The sequence below is a fragment of the Carassius auratus genome, unplaced genomic scaffold, assembly GCF_003368295.1.
Source record: "Carassius auratus strain Wakin unplaced genomic scaffold, ASM336829v1 scaf_tig00021918, whole genome shotgun sequence".
NCBI lineage: Eukaryota > Metazoa > Chordata > Actinopteri > Cypriniformes > Cyprinidae > Carassius > Carassius auratus.
In genome coordinates, this window is record NW_020525144.1 from 206171 (window position 1) to 218909 (window position 12739).

General features: G+C 39.8%; 1 protein-coding gene across 2 annotated transcripts; it reads left to right on the top strand.

Annotated features, from left to right (window-relative positions):
- Positions 1-6145: 6145 nt before the first annotated feature.
- On the top strand, positions 6146-9055 carry LOC113077170 (proline-rich extensin-like protein EPR1). 2 transcript variants are annotated; one of them, XM_026249631.1, is made up of 6 exons: positions 6146-6339; positions 6676-6775; positions 7076-7731; positions 7817-8019; positions 8131-8290; positions 8815-9055. In XM_026249631.1, the coding sequence occupies exons 1-3, from the start codon at positions 6261-6263 to the stop codon at positions 7629-7631; spliced, it is 735 nt and encodes a 244-aa protein (XP_026105416.1). In that variant the 5' UTR covers positions 6146-6260; the 3' UTR covers positions 7632-7731; positions 7817-8019; positions 8131-8290; positions 8815-9055. The 2 variants fall into 2 exon arrangements, with proteins under 2 accessions (XP_026105416.1, XP_026105417.1); XM_026249632.1 differs by having other exon boundaries at positions 8818-9055.
- Positions 9056-12739: the final 3684 nt, after the last annotated feature.

Below are 12739 nucleotides of genomic sequence, written 5' to 3' on the forward strand. Positions count from 1 at the left end.
TCACAATACATACATCTCACTTTATTTGGGGTACTTTTATGTATGGCATCTCTTCTGGGGAGCCTCCATTTTTATTGATCTATCTATCTGTGTATCTATCTATATTAATATATCTATGTATCTATCTATTAATCTATCTGTGTCTATATATTTCTATCTATTGTGTCACTATATGTATACTCTGTCTGTCTCTAGCCTATCAGTCAATGTGTAAATTGAAATGTAAGCCTAAATATAACTAAACAAATTGCACTATAAATGTCACTATATCACCAAATATCCACCATCTCAAAATCAAACTCCTCTCACAAAAACCCAACAGGTCAAGATGGGTTGACTTCACTTTTATACAGAAGTGTGATTGTGTGGTCTGTACCCGACCGTGTCAATCAAAAGCTGATTCGCTGGACCATGCCATCTTTCGAAACACTTGTGAAACACTTCGAAGCTTCATTTAGACGTAGTCACGTGACATGGGTGGTTTGAACCACGCTTTGGAACAGTGTTTTGAAACATCTGTGCTTCGGGATATAGCAAAGCTTCGGAACATCTTGTTTCGTGTCAGCCATCCCTACTTATCCCTCTCGGAGCGTTAGCTGCAATTCAAAGCCATTCCTTGTTAGTATTCATAGTCTTGTTCCAGTTTGTTTTCTTAGTCTTTCTTAGGAGCAGAATGCTGAAGACGACACCAGATTTGTGTCTCATTTATATGTTATTCTATGTGCAGTTCAAATTAAAATGCACAAATGAATATGAAAATGTTAATTTTAACAGGGCAGGTACACAATATTAGCTTATGTTCACATCTGGAATTTACTAATTATTAAAGATCTCAAACTGCAAAAAGAAAAATGGTAAGTTAACCCATAAATGAACATGGATCATTCCAAACCTGCCCCAGATAGCAAAATCTTCCGGGCCTTTTCTGGATTCCTCTGGCATTTGTTTGGTTTGTGTACGTTGTTGGCAAATGAATGGCAAACCTGAAGAGTCCCAGAATCGGTGGTGGCGCAACTGGAAGTGGTGGAGGGAGGGGCATTATTTTATGTCTCTCTTCTGGCAAATATGAAACATGCCAGATTCAACGTATTTTTCAGTTGCTGATGTGAGAGTGATTGTGAAATGAATTAAACAAGTATTTCCTCTCCAGTTTTATCATTTTATATATATATATATATATATATATATATATATATATATATATATATCCTCTAATGGACAAGGTTGTCTTTGTCATAATTTGAAATTACATGGTTACACAATTTTTTAAATGTATGTAAAGGTAGGGTCTGACCATAATTAACTTGACATAATAAAATAAAAACTTATACATGATATTTAAGTATGAAAAAACTAACTCATTAAAACATTTATGATTTACCCTTTGACCTTGCTGCCGCGCCATTTTAAACGGAGTCGGACAGTTCTCATTCTCAGACTGTACCTGAACTGCGTTGAGGTAAAGTGTGTTGCTTAAGCTGAATTATGATTTATTTTTATTTAGTAATTCCATTAACTGTCCTGCAAATAGCCAGTAACCTAATTATATTTCCTGATGTATTGGTGGTAAGTTAAGTATGATATGATAAGCATAAACTGTCGGTTTTTGAATGGTTGTACCAGACCTTAGCGTCAGCACTTAACCAAGCCCGTTTCTCTTGACCAAACCAAATCTTCATGTACATTTCCTGACAGAGATTTCACCGGTGATTATCAAGAGCCAAGTAAAAGTAAGGTAAGTTGTGTTCTGTATGTGTTTTTTTTTTTTGCATAGGCTATGTAAACGTCTTTTATCGAAGTAGTTTTTTTTTCGCGCCCTAACGTTAACGTGCCCTCGTGAGCACCAGGCAGATTGCCATGGCAGCTTTAGATGACAGGAATTTGATGAGAAAATTGCATATGGCGTATGAATAGGCAGTTTATTTGTATTATAATAACACATTTTTTGAGTATTCAATGGTTGTTCGAAGAAATCCGTATAAAAGCCACTTCTTCGTATCTATTTTACACCGCATGGCGTGGTCAAAATGGCGCTGTGGTTATGTCTGTTGGTCACCGAAAGAATGCAGGAGGCAGACATTTTCCCGCTTTATTCTGCCTACTAGTGTACATGAGGGATGCGCCAGTCTTATTATACATTTGAGTTGTACATGTTTTCCACATAGTTTTGGGCTTTTATAAAAACCCGTGCCTTCATGAGATCAGGCGAAGTTCGCGCTTGAACTCTCACGCATTCACAGCGAGGCCGGTGACACACTGGCTGTGTGGCGTTTCTGCTGCGTGTCAGGCCGGCGACACACTGGATGAGTGGCGCAAGCGTCTCAGCTGCGTGGCGTGTCTGTTTTTAATTCGGCTCCCATGTTAACAGGTTAGAGCATGCAGACTGCCTGCGTGAGCCGCACGTCTCAGGTGCGCTTCGAGCCGCGCGGAAAACGCGTGCATGCTGGAAATAGAACTGACGCCTATTTTTCACGCAACACGCGCGAGTGTCGGAAGTGTTTCAAGTCAAAATATACTAGGAAAATATGTTTACATGTCATTTTGTACACAAATACATATTAATTCATGACATTTTGATATTTGAAAGTCTATAGGTTGGCATAAATTCAGATATAAATGTAATTTAAAAAATAAAATAAATTATTATAGATTTTCAAATATTGCACCTGTCAAACATAATCTATTTTGCCGTCAATACTGTTGACGGTGTCCTATCAGTAGGTGTGTAAAAAAAAAAAAAAAAAAGTTTATATTGTTGTCATGAAGACAACAGAGCCTGGTTTTTCGGTGGCCTCCCTCTATGTCACCTACAGCAGCAGCAGCGCGCCGCGTCAGACACTATTCTGGTGTGTAAGACACAGAAAACGCGAAGCAGCCATCACGCTTCTGGCACTAGCTTACTTATGATATAAAAAAAATCTTGGATTCTGTCAATTTTATGGAAAGGGTCAATAAAACAGCTGGAGAACAATTGTCACATAACATTTAGCCTACCTCAGGAAAGCAATTTAATGACCATAATATAGGCCAGAGCACATAAGTTGGCTAGAAAAAAAGTAGCTATAGAGTATTTAGCTAAATATGTGTAGCCTATTATATTACACATTTATTATATTTTTACTTGTATCATTAATGTGTTATTATAATAAAAAACGCATTACATTTAATTGGAATTATTTTTAATACTACAAGCTGATAAGGCTATCTGTATGTTTACAGTATTAGGTGAGGTTTTTTGTGTACCTTATATTTATCCAAATTAGTCAATATTAAATCAAATCACAAGAATTGAACTGAAATGCTTAAATTTGTTTCAAGCAATAATAAAAAACGTAGCTTACCAGATGTTGTCACTAAACCTAATAAAATTCAGTTTATAGATACTAAAATGTTTTGACAATCACAATACACTTATTGTGATGCAAGATTTTTTTTTATATCCCCCCAAAAAAATCTCACTCCAAGCAAAACTCAAAAGTTGGCAGCTATGAGTTCGTGTTGTTTGAAAATCAATGTACCACAGCCTTTTTGTACCCTGGAAACTCCAGAGTTCTCGCAAGAGCACAATTTTAATTGTCGCTGCGAGACACTCTGGCAATGAAAAATGATGCACATTACTTTTGCCACTTGTATTGCTGGGAGCCAATCACATCGGTGTATCTGATATAGGTGGTATAAGATCACTAAACTGATGGCAGTCATAGTGCTATACAATTGCGTAGAAGTCGTTTTAGTTTTTATCCTCACCAACAAAAAAAATTTCTTTCCCGTGTTCATTGCACAGTTTCTATCTTATTCAACAATTGAGCCTGACAGATTTTTACATGGAATAAAATTATCAATGAGCTGCAGGCTTCAACAGGAAATATTTTTCATTACCTTTTCTAAGTATTTTTGAATGGAGCTGTTTTATTTGGCCAGTGTAACACTGTGTGCCTTGATCAACGTATGTTTATTGAAATTTGAAAGATTTTATTTCAAATTTCATTACAAATAAATCAAAAGAGCAGTGGAGTTGTTTATTATGTGACTAAGGTTTACCCTACAGTACAGCCTAGACTACTTGAGACATACACTGTTCAAGACATGCATATAGAGCTTTCTTCTCCCTTTTCTCTTAATCAGTAGCATTAACAAATGTTTTGTGTTTGGTTTTCCCCAGTTCACAATGGAGCGGTCCCAGTGGAGTAACATGCGCAAGCGAGCCATAAAAAGGACAAATGACAGAATTTTAGAGGTACAAAGAAGTCTTTGCACAGGTGTCGTAGAGCACAATGAGATGGTAAGTAGTGACTTTGGTGAAGTTGTGGACACTGACGTGAGTGAGGATGAGGTCTTTGAAGATGATGAGGAGGATGATGAGATTTCTCCTCCTTTAGATTTGTCCACTGCTCTGTCTAACTGGGCTGTTGAGTATGGTGTATCATTAGTGGCATTGTCTGCTCTTCTGTGCATCCTTAGAGTGCATCATCCCTTTCTTCCAAAGGACGGGAGAACCCTTTTAAAAACGGCAACCAGGTACACTCTGGAAAGGTTGGCTGGTGGGGTGTTTTTCTATTTTGGTATTTTGAACATGTTTCGCAAAACATTTGAGTATTTGTTGTCCAAATTTCCAGATAGAAATGTTTTCATGTTGCAGCTTAATTTTGATGGATTGCCGCTGTTTAAGAGCTCGTCGACTCAGTTCTGGCCAGTGTTAGGCATGTTGCGTCACAAAGATTATGTTTCCAGCAGGCCACTGTTAATTGCTTTGTTCTGTGGTGAGACTAAACCCACTTCGTTGCAAGATTATCTTGGTGCCCTTGTTCAAGAATTGACAATGCTGAGAGAGGGATTTGTCATAGGCTCAAAAACCTTGTTTCTGAAGGTAAGTTCGGTCATTTGTGATGCTCCTGCTAGAGCCTTTATCAAACAGGTGAAAGGCCATTCAGGTTATGCAGGATGTGATAAGTGTTTACAGCCAGGTGTTTATGCTAATCACCGCATGACATTCCCAGAGGTAAGTGCTCCTGATAGGACTGATGAGTCATTTGCGAGGGGCACAGATGAGGAACATCACATAGCAGTTTCCCCTCTACTTGAAACTGGTATCGGTATGGTCAGTCAGTTTCCTCATGATTATATGCATTTGGTTTGTTTGGGAGTAATGAGGAGGCTCTTAGATTTGTGGTTTGGCAGTTCTGGCCCTCTTCGGTGTCGTCGTTCGGGTCGTGACATGCAGGAGATCTCTGAAAAGCTGGTAAGTTTGAAGGCATTCGTCCCATTTGAATTTGCTAGGAAGCCAAGGAGTCTGGCAGAAAGACTAAGGTGGAAGGCAACTGAACTCAGGCAGTTCCTTCTGTACACCGGTCCTCTTGTTCTTAGGGGTGTGTTACCTGAGGAAATGTATAACAACTTCATGCTGCTATCAGTTGCCATCTCGATTTTAGCCAATCCCCGCATTTGTTCAGCTCTAAATGGGTTTGTGAAAGGGTTACTTGTGTCATTTGTGGAGCACTTTAGTAAATTGTATGGTCCTGAGTTTGTTGTCTACAATATACATGGGTTGATTCATCTTAGTGATGATGTAAAGATTCATGGTCATTTAGATGTGATCTCTGGGTTTCCATTTGAAAATTACCTGTGTACATTAAAAAAAATGATCAGGAAACCACACAGCCCTCTAACTCAGGTGATCCGTAGAGTGTCTGAAGTTCACAATCAAAAACATAGCGTTGAAGTCAAGTGGCCAAAAACGCAAGTAAATATAGAGCATAGAAATGGGCCTGTACCTGACTTGTTTGAAGGGGATGTTCTTCAATTCAGAGAACTGGTAATGAATGGTGTGCACATCAGAATTACAGAAGGAGACAATTGTGTTAGAATCAATCAGATTGTTGCTTTGGTGGAAAATATTATTGTCTATAAAGGCCAGGAGTACATCATCTACCGTGAATTTGCAAAGATGGGGACATTTTTTAATGACCCAGTTGATTCTAAAGAAGTAGGAGTTTTTGTAGTGTCAAATTTGTCTTCAGATTTAAAATGTACAAGGCTGAATGACGTATTCAAATATTTCAGGATGCCATATGGGGAACAGGGCAGTTTTGTTGTCATTCCCCTTTTACATCAAAAATAACTTTTAATTCCCCCCCCGCCCCCAACCCCATCCCTCAGTGTATTTCATAGTGAGCTTCATTAAGACAAATGAAGTGGAGGTGGTGCCAGGTGTGTGGGTGGAAGGAGAGGTCTGTAAATGGCCTAACTACAAACCCGATGCCATGTTGAAGGCCATCAAGAACTGTGAGATGCCTAAGGAGACCTGGACAAGTTATGACATCAGGGTTCTTTACAAAGCAAGTAAGTGTTCACTTTAATCCATTGTTCATGGTTCAAGACTCAATTAAGCCACTTTTTTATGTATTTCTTAAAATTTAAATGTAACTGTAACACTTGATTTTAAAGTGTCAACATAAGAGCAAGCCTTATTAGCATGATGCACATCATGAACTTTAATGACACTTATGTTTATGACTGGTGTCATTAAGTGTATTTATTAGTTTTTTGTAATGTAAATTTGACACTGGGATGCAGACATTACAAGAACCTAATGATTTAATAGATAACAATCATGATCTTATCTCACAACACCAATACCGGCTTGGGTAAAGTCACTTGGTTCCCATTTTTTAACAGATAGCTTTAGTGAGGCAAGGTTGAAACTTCGCAGGGCAGAAGATGACACAGACCTCCAGTCAGAAGCAGAGGAGGGGAGGCCAAAAAAAAGAAAAACCAAGTATGTCGCAAATCTGCTGAACGTTTTGCACTCAGACTTTGCTCAGTTTGTCTACATAATGTTTGTCTTTAAACTAAGGCATGTAAAAAAGATTTAAGCATTTAAGTTGCCAAATTTCTGTAAGAAGTATCACTGAAAAAAATAGTATGTGGGGTAGTTGGTGAGAAACCGTAACTGTGGGATTTAATTTACTTCAAAACCTTAGTTTTATTCATGGATGGGTCTCTTCATAGTAGGCAGTGTAAATGGGTCTTACACGGCTGTAGGGTTGTAAATAATTTTAGTTTTCTCTCTTCAAAGACCAAACCAGCGCTTCCTCTTGAGTCAGGAGGAGTCTGATGAGGAGCCTGTGACGCGCAATCCAGTCCTCCCTAAGGTCCCCTCCATTCCACCTTTGCCGTCACTGTTGCGTGATGCCATTTCCTCATCAGATGAAATATCTCCTCCAGCTAGTAAACTTGCCTCTCTGCAGCCGTTTCACGCCCTTGGAACTCCTGAGCCATCCTACCATCTTTCCTCCCAGCCATCTCGCCACCATGGTACTCCTGAGCCATCCTACCATCTTCCCTCCCAGCCATCTCGCCACCATGGTACTCCTGAGCCATCCTACCATCTTCCCTCCCAGCCATCTCGCCACCATGGTACTCCTGAGCCATCCTACCATCTTCCCTCCCAGCCATCTCGCCACCATGGAACTCCTGAGCCATCCTACCATCTTCCCTCTCAATCGTCTCGCCACCATGGAACTCCTGAGCCATCCTACCATCTTCCCTCTCAATCGTCTCGCCACCATGGAACTCCTGAGCCATCCTACCATCTTCCCTCTCAATCGTCTCGCCACCATGGAACTCCTTAACCATCCTACCATCTTCCCTCTCAATCGTCTCGCCACCATGGAACTCCTGAGCCATTCCATCTTGCCCCTCATGCTGCTTCTGAGATGGACCTGCACTCTGGTGAGACCTTATGCTCTATTTCCATTTAAAATTCATTTCTATGTTACAGCTGGCAAGGAATTAACCGTTTTTGTTCTGGTTTCAGCATTACTACGAGAGATCATTGCCAAGCAGGAGGTGATGTGTGATATGCAAAGAAATCTGCTGCGGATTGTTCAGGATCTCTCTTCTACACCTACACCACATGGACACCACATGGACGGAAGTTTCCTGCCGTTGAGGGATGCTGAGTCTCTTTTGGCGCTGGACCGCGACATTAAGACAAACCCAGAGAAGAGAAAGGACTTGGTAATAAATTACTTTTATCATTAGTAGAAGGATTTTTTTTTTTTTTTTTTTACTTTCTCTGCAATGAACATTCATATTTTCAAAAAAATGTTTTTGTTTTTTGTTTTCCAGGTGCTGACACTGGGCCTTGCTGGGGGCGTAACCCTCAAGGACACTGTGTGGAGGGTCATGAAGATGCTTCTTAAGAATGACTTGGCCTGCAAAATCAATTGGACAGGCCTCCATGGCAAAACATCATTCCAGGGCCTAGAAGTCAAAAATGTTGTTACAGGTAAAAGTGTTGGTTAGATGTACCAGGCAACATTTTAAGGTTCATTTACCAGCTTTGTAGTCACTTTGATGAGCTGCCACCCCTCAATACAGGGTGAATAAAGTCTCCTCCAGTGTAGTGGCCACTGTTTTTAGAGGCAAATCTTTGTTTTTATCAAAGGACATAAATGCAGATAAATGTATTTTGTTTTTCAAAATAACCATGAATGTGTGAAAGAGGTGTTAGTCTATCGTTCGTGGCTGGACTACACATTATGATATAGTCTGGCTTGTCAGGCTATGTATACCTCTCTTTTGTAAGGTCTGGGTCTGTTTAACTTTATAGTGGTAAAGAAACTGTATGAACAAATTATGCTATCCTTTCCCTTAAGTCTGTCACACAAATTTAACAGAAGAATGGGACTTAACTTAAAGGCCTAAATGAAATTTAAGTTTTAAATGGCATTGCCTGTCTTTACTTGCCTTTAAAAGGTCTTATTTAAACTCTGAACCCTGCCATGATATCTTTTAATTGTTTGTTTCTAGAAGCCATTCGGAGAAATCCTGGATGCAGAGAATCTACGAACCAGGAGGTGGAGCAATGGTTGAGGCGTTGGTTGTATTTGGCTGGCGATCGAGAGGGGGGTAGGAGGAGGAGAAGCACAGTCCTCCACCACCAGCGACCCAACAACACATAGTCAGGCACATCAACACATAATGTCAGGCACACACACATATGCATTTCACTTTGGCCATTTCTGGCCACACTTTAAAGGGTTAGTTCACCCAATAATCAAAATTATTTAACTAATAACTTACCCTTATGTTGTTCCAAACCCGTGAGACGTCCGTTTATCTTCGGAACACAGTTTAAGATATTTTAATTTAATTTTATTTAGTCCGAGAGTTCTCAGTCCCTCCATTGAAGCTGTGTGTACGGTATACTGTCCATGTCCAGAAAGGTAAGAAAAACATCATCAAAGTAGTCCATGTGACATCAGAGGGTCCGTTGGAACTTTTTGAAGCATCGAAAATACATTTTGGTCCAAAAATAGCAAAAACTACGATTTTATTCAGCATTGTCTTCTCTTCGGTGTCTGTTGTGAGAGAGAGTTCAAATCAAAGCAGTTTGTGATATCCGGTTCGTGAACGAATCATTCGATGCAACCGGATCTTTTTGAACCAGTTCACCAAATCGAACTGAATCATTTGAAATGGTTCACATCTCCAATACGCATTAATCCACAATTGACTTAAGCTGTTAATTTTTTTAATGTGGCTGACACTCCCTCTGAGTTAAAACAAACCAATATCCCAGAGTAATTAATTTACTCACAGTTCACTGACTGAACTGCTGTGAAGAGAGAACTGAAGATGAACACTGAGCCGAGCCAGATAACGAACAAAAGATTGACTTGACAAACGAAAACACTTATTTTAAATTTTTGCACAAAAAAAAAAAAAAAATGCAACCAGCTGCAAGTACACATACACACTTAGCTACATCCACTTTCTTAAAACGGAAAAATACATCAAATTCATGAGATTAAAAGTGAACACACTTATTTTAGATTCACCCGTGGTCTGCTACCTGTAAATGAGGGTTTAACTTCACACAATGAAAACTGCAGATTCCACTGAAAAAAAGTGCATCACTCACTCTTGCCATTCCTCCCCTCCCCCACAGATCACGTGCAAATTTACGGTAAGAAACTAATTTTAGAAAACTGGTCCCTACTGTTAATTACTGTTGTAAATGTACTTTTTTTTTATGGTGCACAAAAAAATAAAAAAATAAAACCGTTTTGGCTCCTCCCTCACTTGCCTCACAATTGTTCGGTCCACTGCCGCCTTTCACCCTTTACCTCGTCGTTACACACGGGTCTGCTGGTATGGTGGGAGAGAACAGAATGCTTCAGTAGTTGTGTAAGTAGGCTGTCAAGGCTATTTTTCCACTTAAAACATCAGATGAAGTTATTCTTCTTCCTTAATACAGATGATGCTGAGTGAATGTATAGCACACAATGTGTGTAGATAGTGTGTGTGTGTGTGTGTGTGTGTGCGCGCAGTTACTAACTCTTATCAGGGTGCATGCAGTATGGCTTTGCGGGTGCCCTGCTGCTAATCTTATTTTTAGCCTTTGGCCACAACTTTTCCCTCTTTCTATCTTTTGGAAGTCACTCACTCTCTTCGAGTGAGAGTTTAATTGGGGGATGCCGATTTATTTTGGGGTTTCACCTTGGATGATTGGGCCCTTGAGTGGAGGTGGCACCACTACCAGTCACAAGCACTCCCTCTCTGTCACTTGTTTCTTCTGTCCACATTTCAGCCTCCTCTGAGCTCATTTGCTCCCCCTCTTTATTGGCTATTCCAATCAGTAAAATACATTTACAAAACTGATAAGTGCTTGATATTTTCCATGCTCCACCTGAAATGTCTGATATTGTAATATTATTATTGTAACATTATTAAATTTAAACATGTTTTCATATCTTCAATGTATAACAATACAAATACATTTCGTAGACTCACCCTACACACATCATCTCGGTTTGCAGACAGAATCAAACCAGCAGAAAAATGATTCATGAGGTAAATGCTACGGTCTTTTCCCATTTTATTTAGTAAGGTTTGGAAGTAACAGTCAATGACCTTAATGAAAAGAGCACATTTATAAAAGAAATACATAAAACATGCATATTACACAAAAAGGTAACAGTAAGCTTTTCAGATATGTACAATATTTGTGGTGTACTTTGGCGATTTATATCATGCCAGTTTGAAATGATAATAGCTCATGAATATTCTTGCCTCTCCCATGAGCCACTTGTGAGGTTGCAGAGTTTTGAACTCTGAGTGATGGAGGGTGTACATAGTCTTTTTTTCTGCTGATGGTACAACAGCAACCACCACTTCACATTCATTTTGCTCCAAGTGTATTGAATCTGCAAGTAATATTTTTATTGTAAGAAATGTGAAATCGCATTGAAATTATTTTTTATAAATGTATATTAATATGAAGTAATACCTCTTCTGTTGTGTCTTCAGCTGTTTGTTCTGTATTATCTGGCTCAGTATTGTACTTCAGTTTTTGCCAGGTCCACTGCTGTGTCTGGAATCATCTGGCTGGTATTGGTGCTGATCTGTTTAAGTTCTGGACTTTGTGATGGCTGTGGCAGTACTTCAGGTGGGTCAAAGTATTTTGTCTTATGTTTGTCCTGCTTTGATGCTTTCTGTGCTCATTCTTCTTTCTGACTGAAGAACTTTTCTTTAGGTTCTGGATCACAGTAAGGCAGTAACAGATTGTTGTTAATCATGTGTTCTTTGTACCTGCCTTGGAGGGATCCATACATGTTCTGTATGAAGTCAGCAGGACGCAGGGTCTTCTTCTTTTCAAGGATTCTCTGTTTAACAATCCAAAACCACTGTTGCACATGACAGTTATTTTCCCTGGTTTTGGATTGTTGTCTGACTGTAGTTGTGCTGACTGTAGTTGAGATCCCCAAGAAGAACTGCATTCCACAGCGGGAAAATGCTCATGTAGTTGTTCATGAGAAAGTCGATGCGCTCTGGACAGAAGTTTTTTTTTTTTTCGTCTTGCTACTGAGGTGGAGGCTCTTGGCTCTGTTCAAGACTGCAGTAAACAGTGATGTAAATGGTGATCTGCCACACACTGAAGTTACTTTTTCATGTTTCTGTGGCCTCTGGTATAATTTGTGCCTCATTTATGTGTATTGTTCTCTTCAATATTTTTAGACCCAGGGCTATTTTGGCTGCATTCACCACATCTGTGTCCTCTTCTGATGTGAGAAGAGCAGATATATCTTCAAATACAGCTGTCGCCTCTTCTGGATGTGTGCTGTTTAACAACAATGCAAAAGCAGTAGGTGACATACTCTTTTAAAGCTTTGTTGTCAGTCTTTCTTGAAAATGCCTGACACACTGCTTTAACAATATATGAACAATGCGGTGGGCTCTTTGTAAATACAGCAAAATGCTCTCTTTGTAAGATGCCAGAAGGACACTTGAAATTAGTTCCCAGCTGAAGTCAGTCTCCACTTGATGGACAAGGCATGATGTTATTTAAAGATAAAGTGAAAAGTGAAGTGACATTCAGCCAAGTATGGTGACCCATACTCAGAATTTTTGCTCTGCATTTAACCCATCCGAACACACACACACTGTGAACACACACCCGGAGCAGTGGGCAGCCATTTATGCTGCGGCGCCCAAGGAGCAGTTGGGGGTTGGATGCCTTGCTCAAGGGCACCTAAGTCGTGGTATTTGAAGGTGGAGAGAGCACTGTACATGCACTCCCCCCACCCACAATTCCTGCCGGCCCGAGACTCAAACTCACAACCCTTCGATTGGGAGTCCGACTCTCTAACCATTAGGCCACAATTTGACCAAGAGCCCTTAATGTTTCCATTAGCCAGTATGTCAAGGTTGGAATTGAGTGCTGAGTTGATAT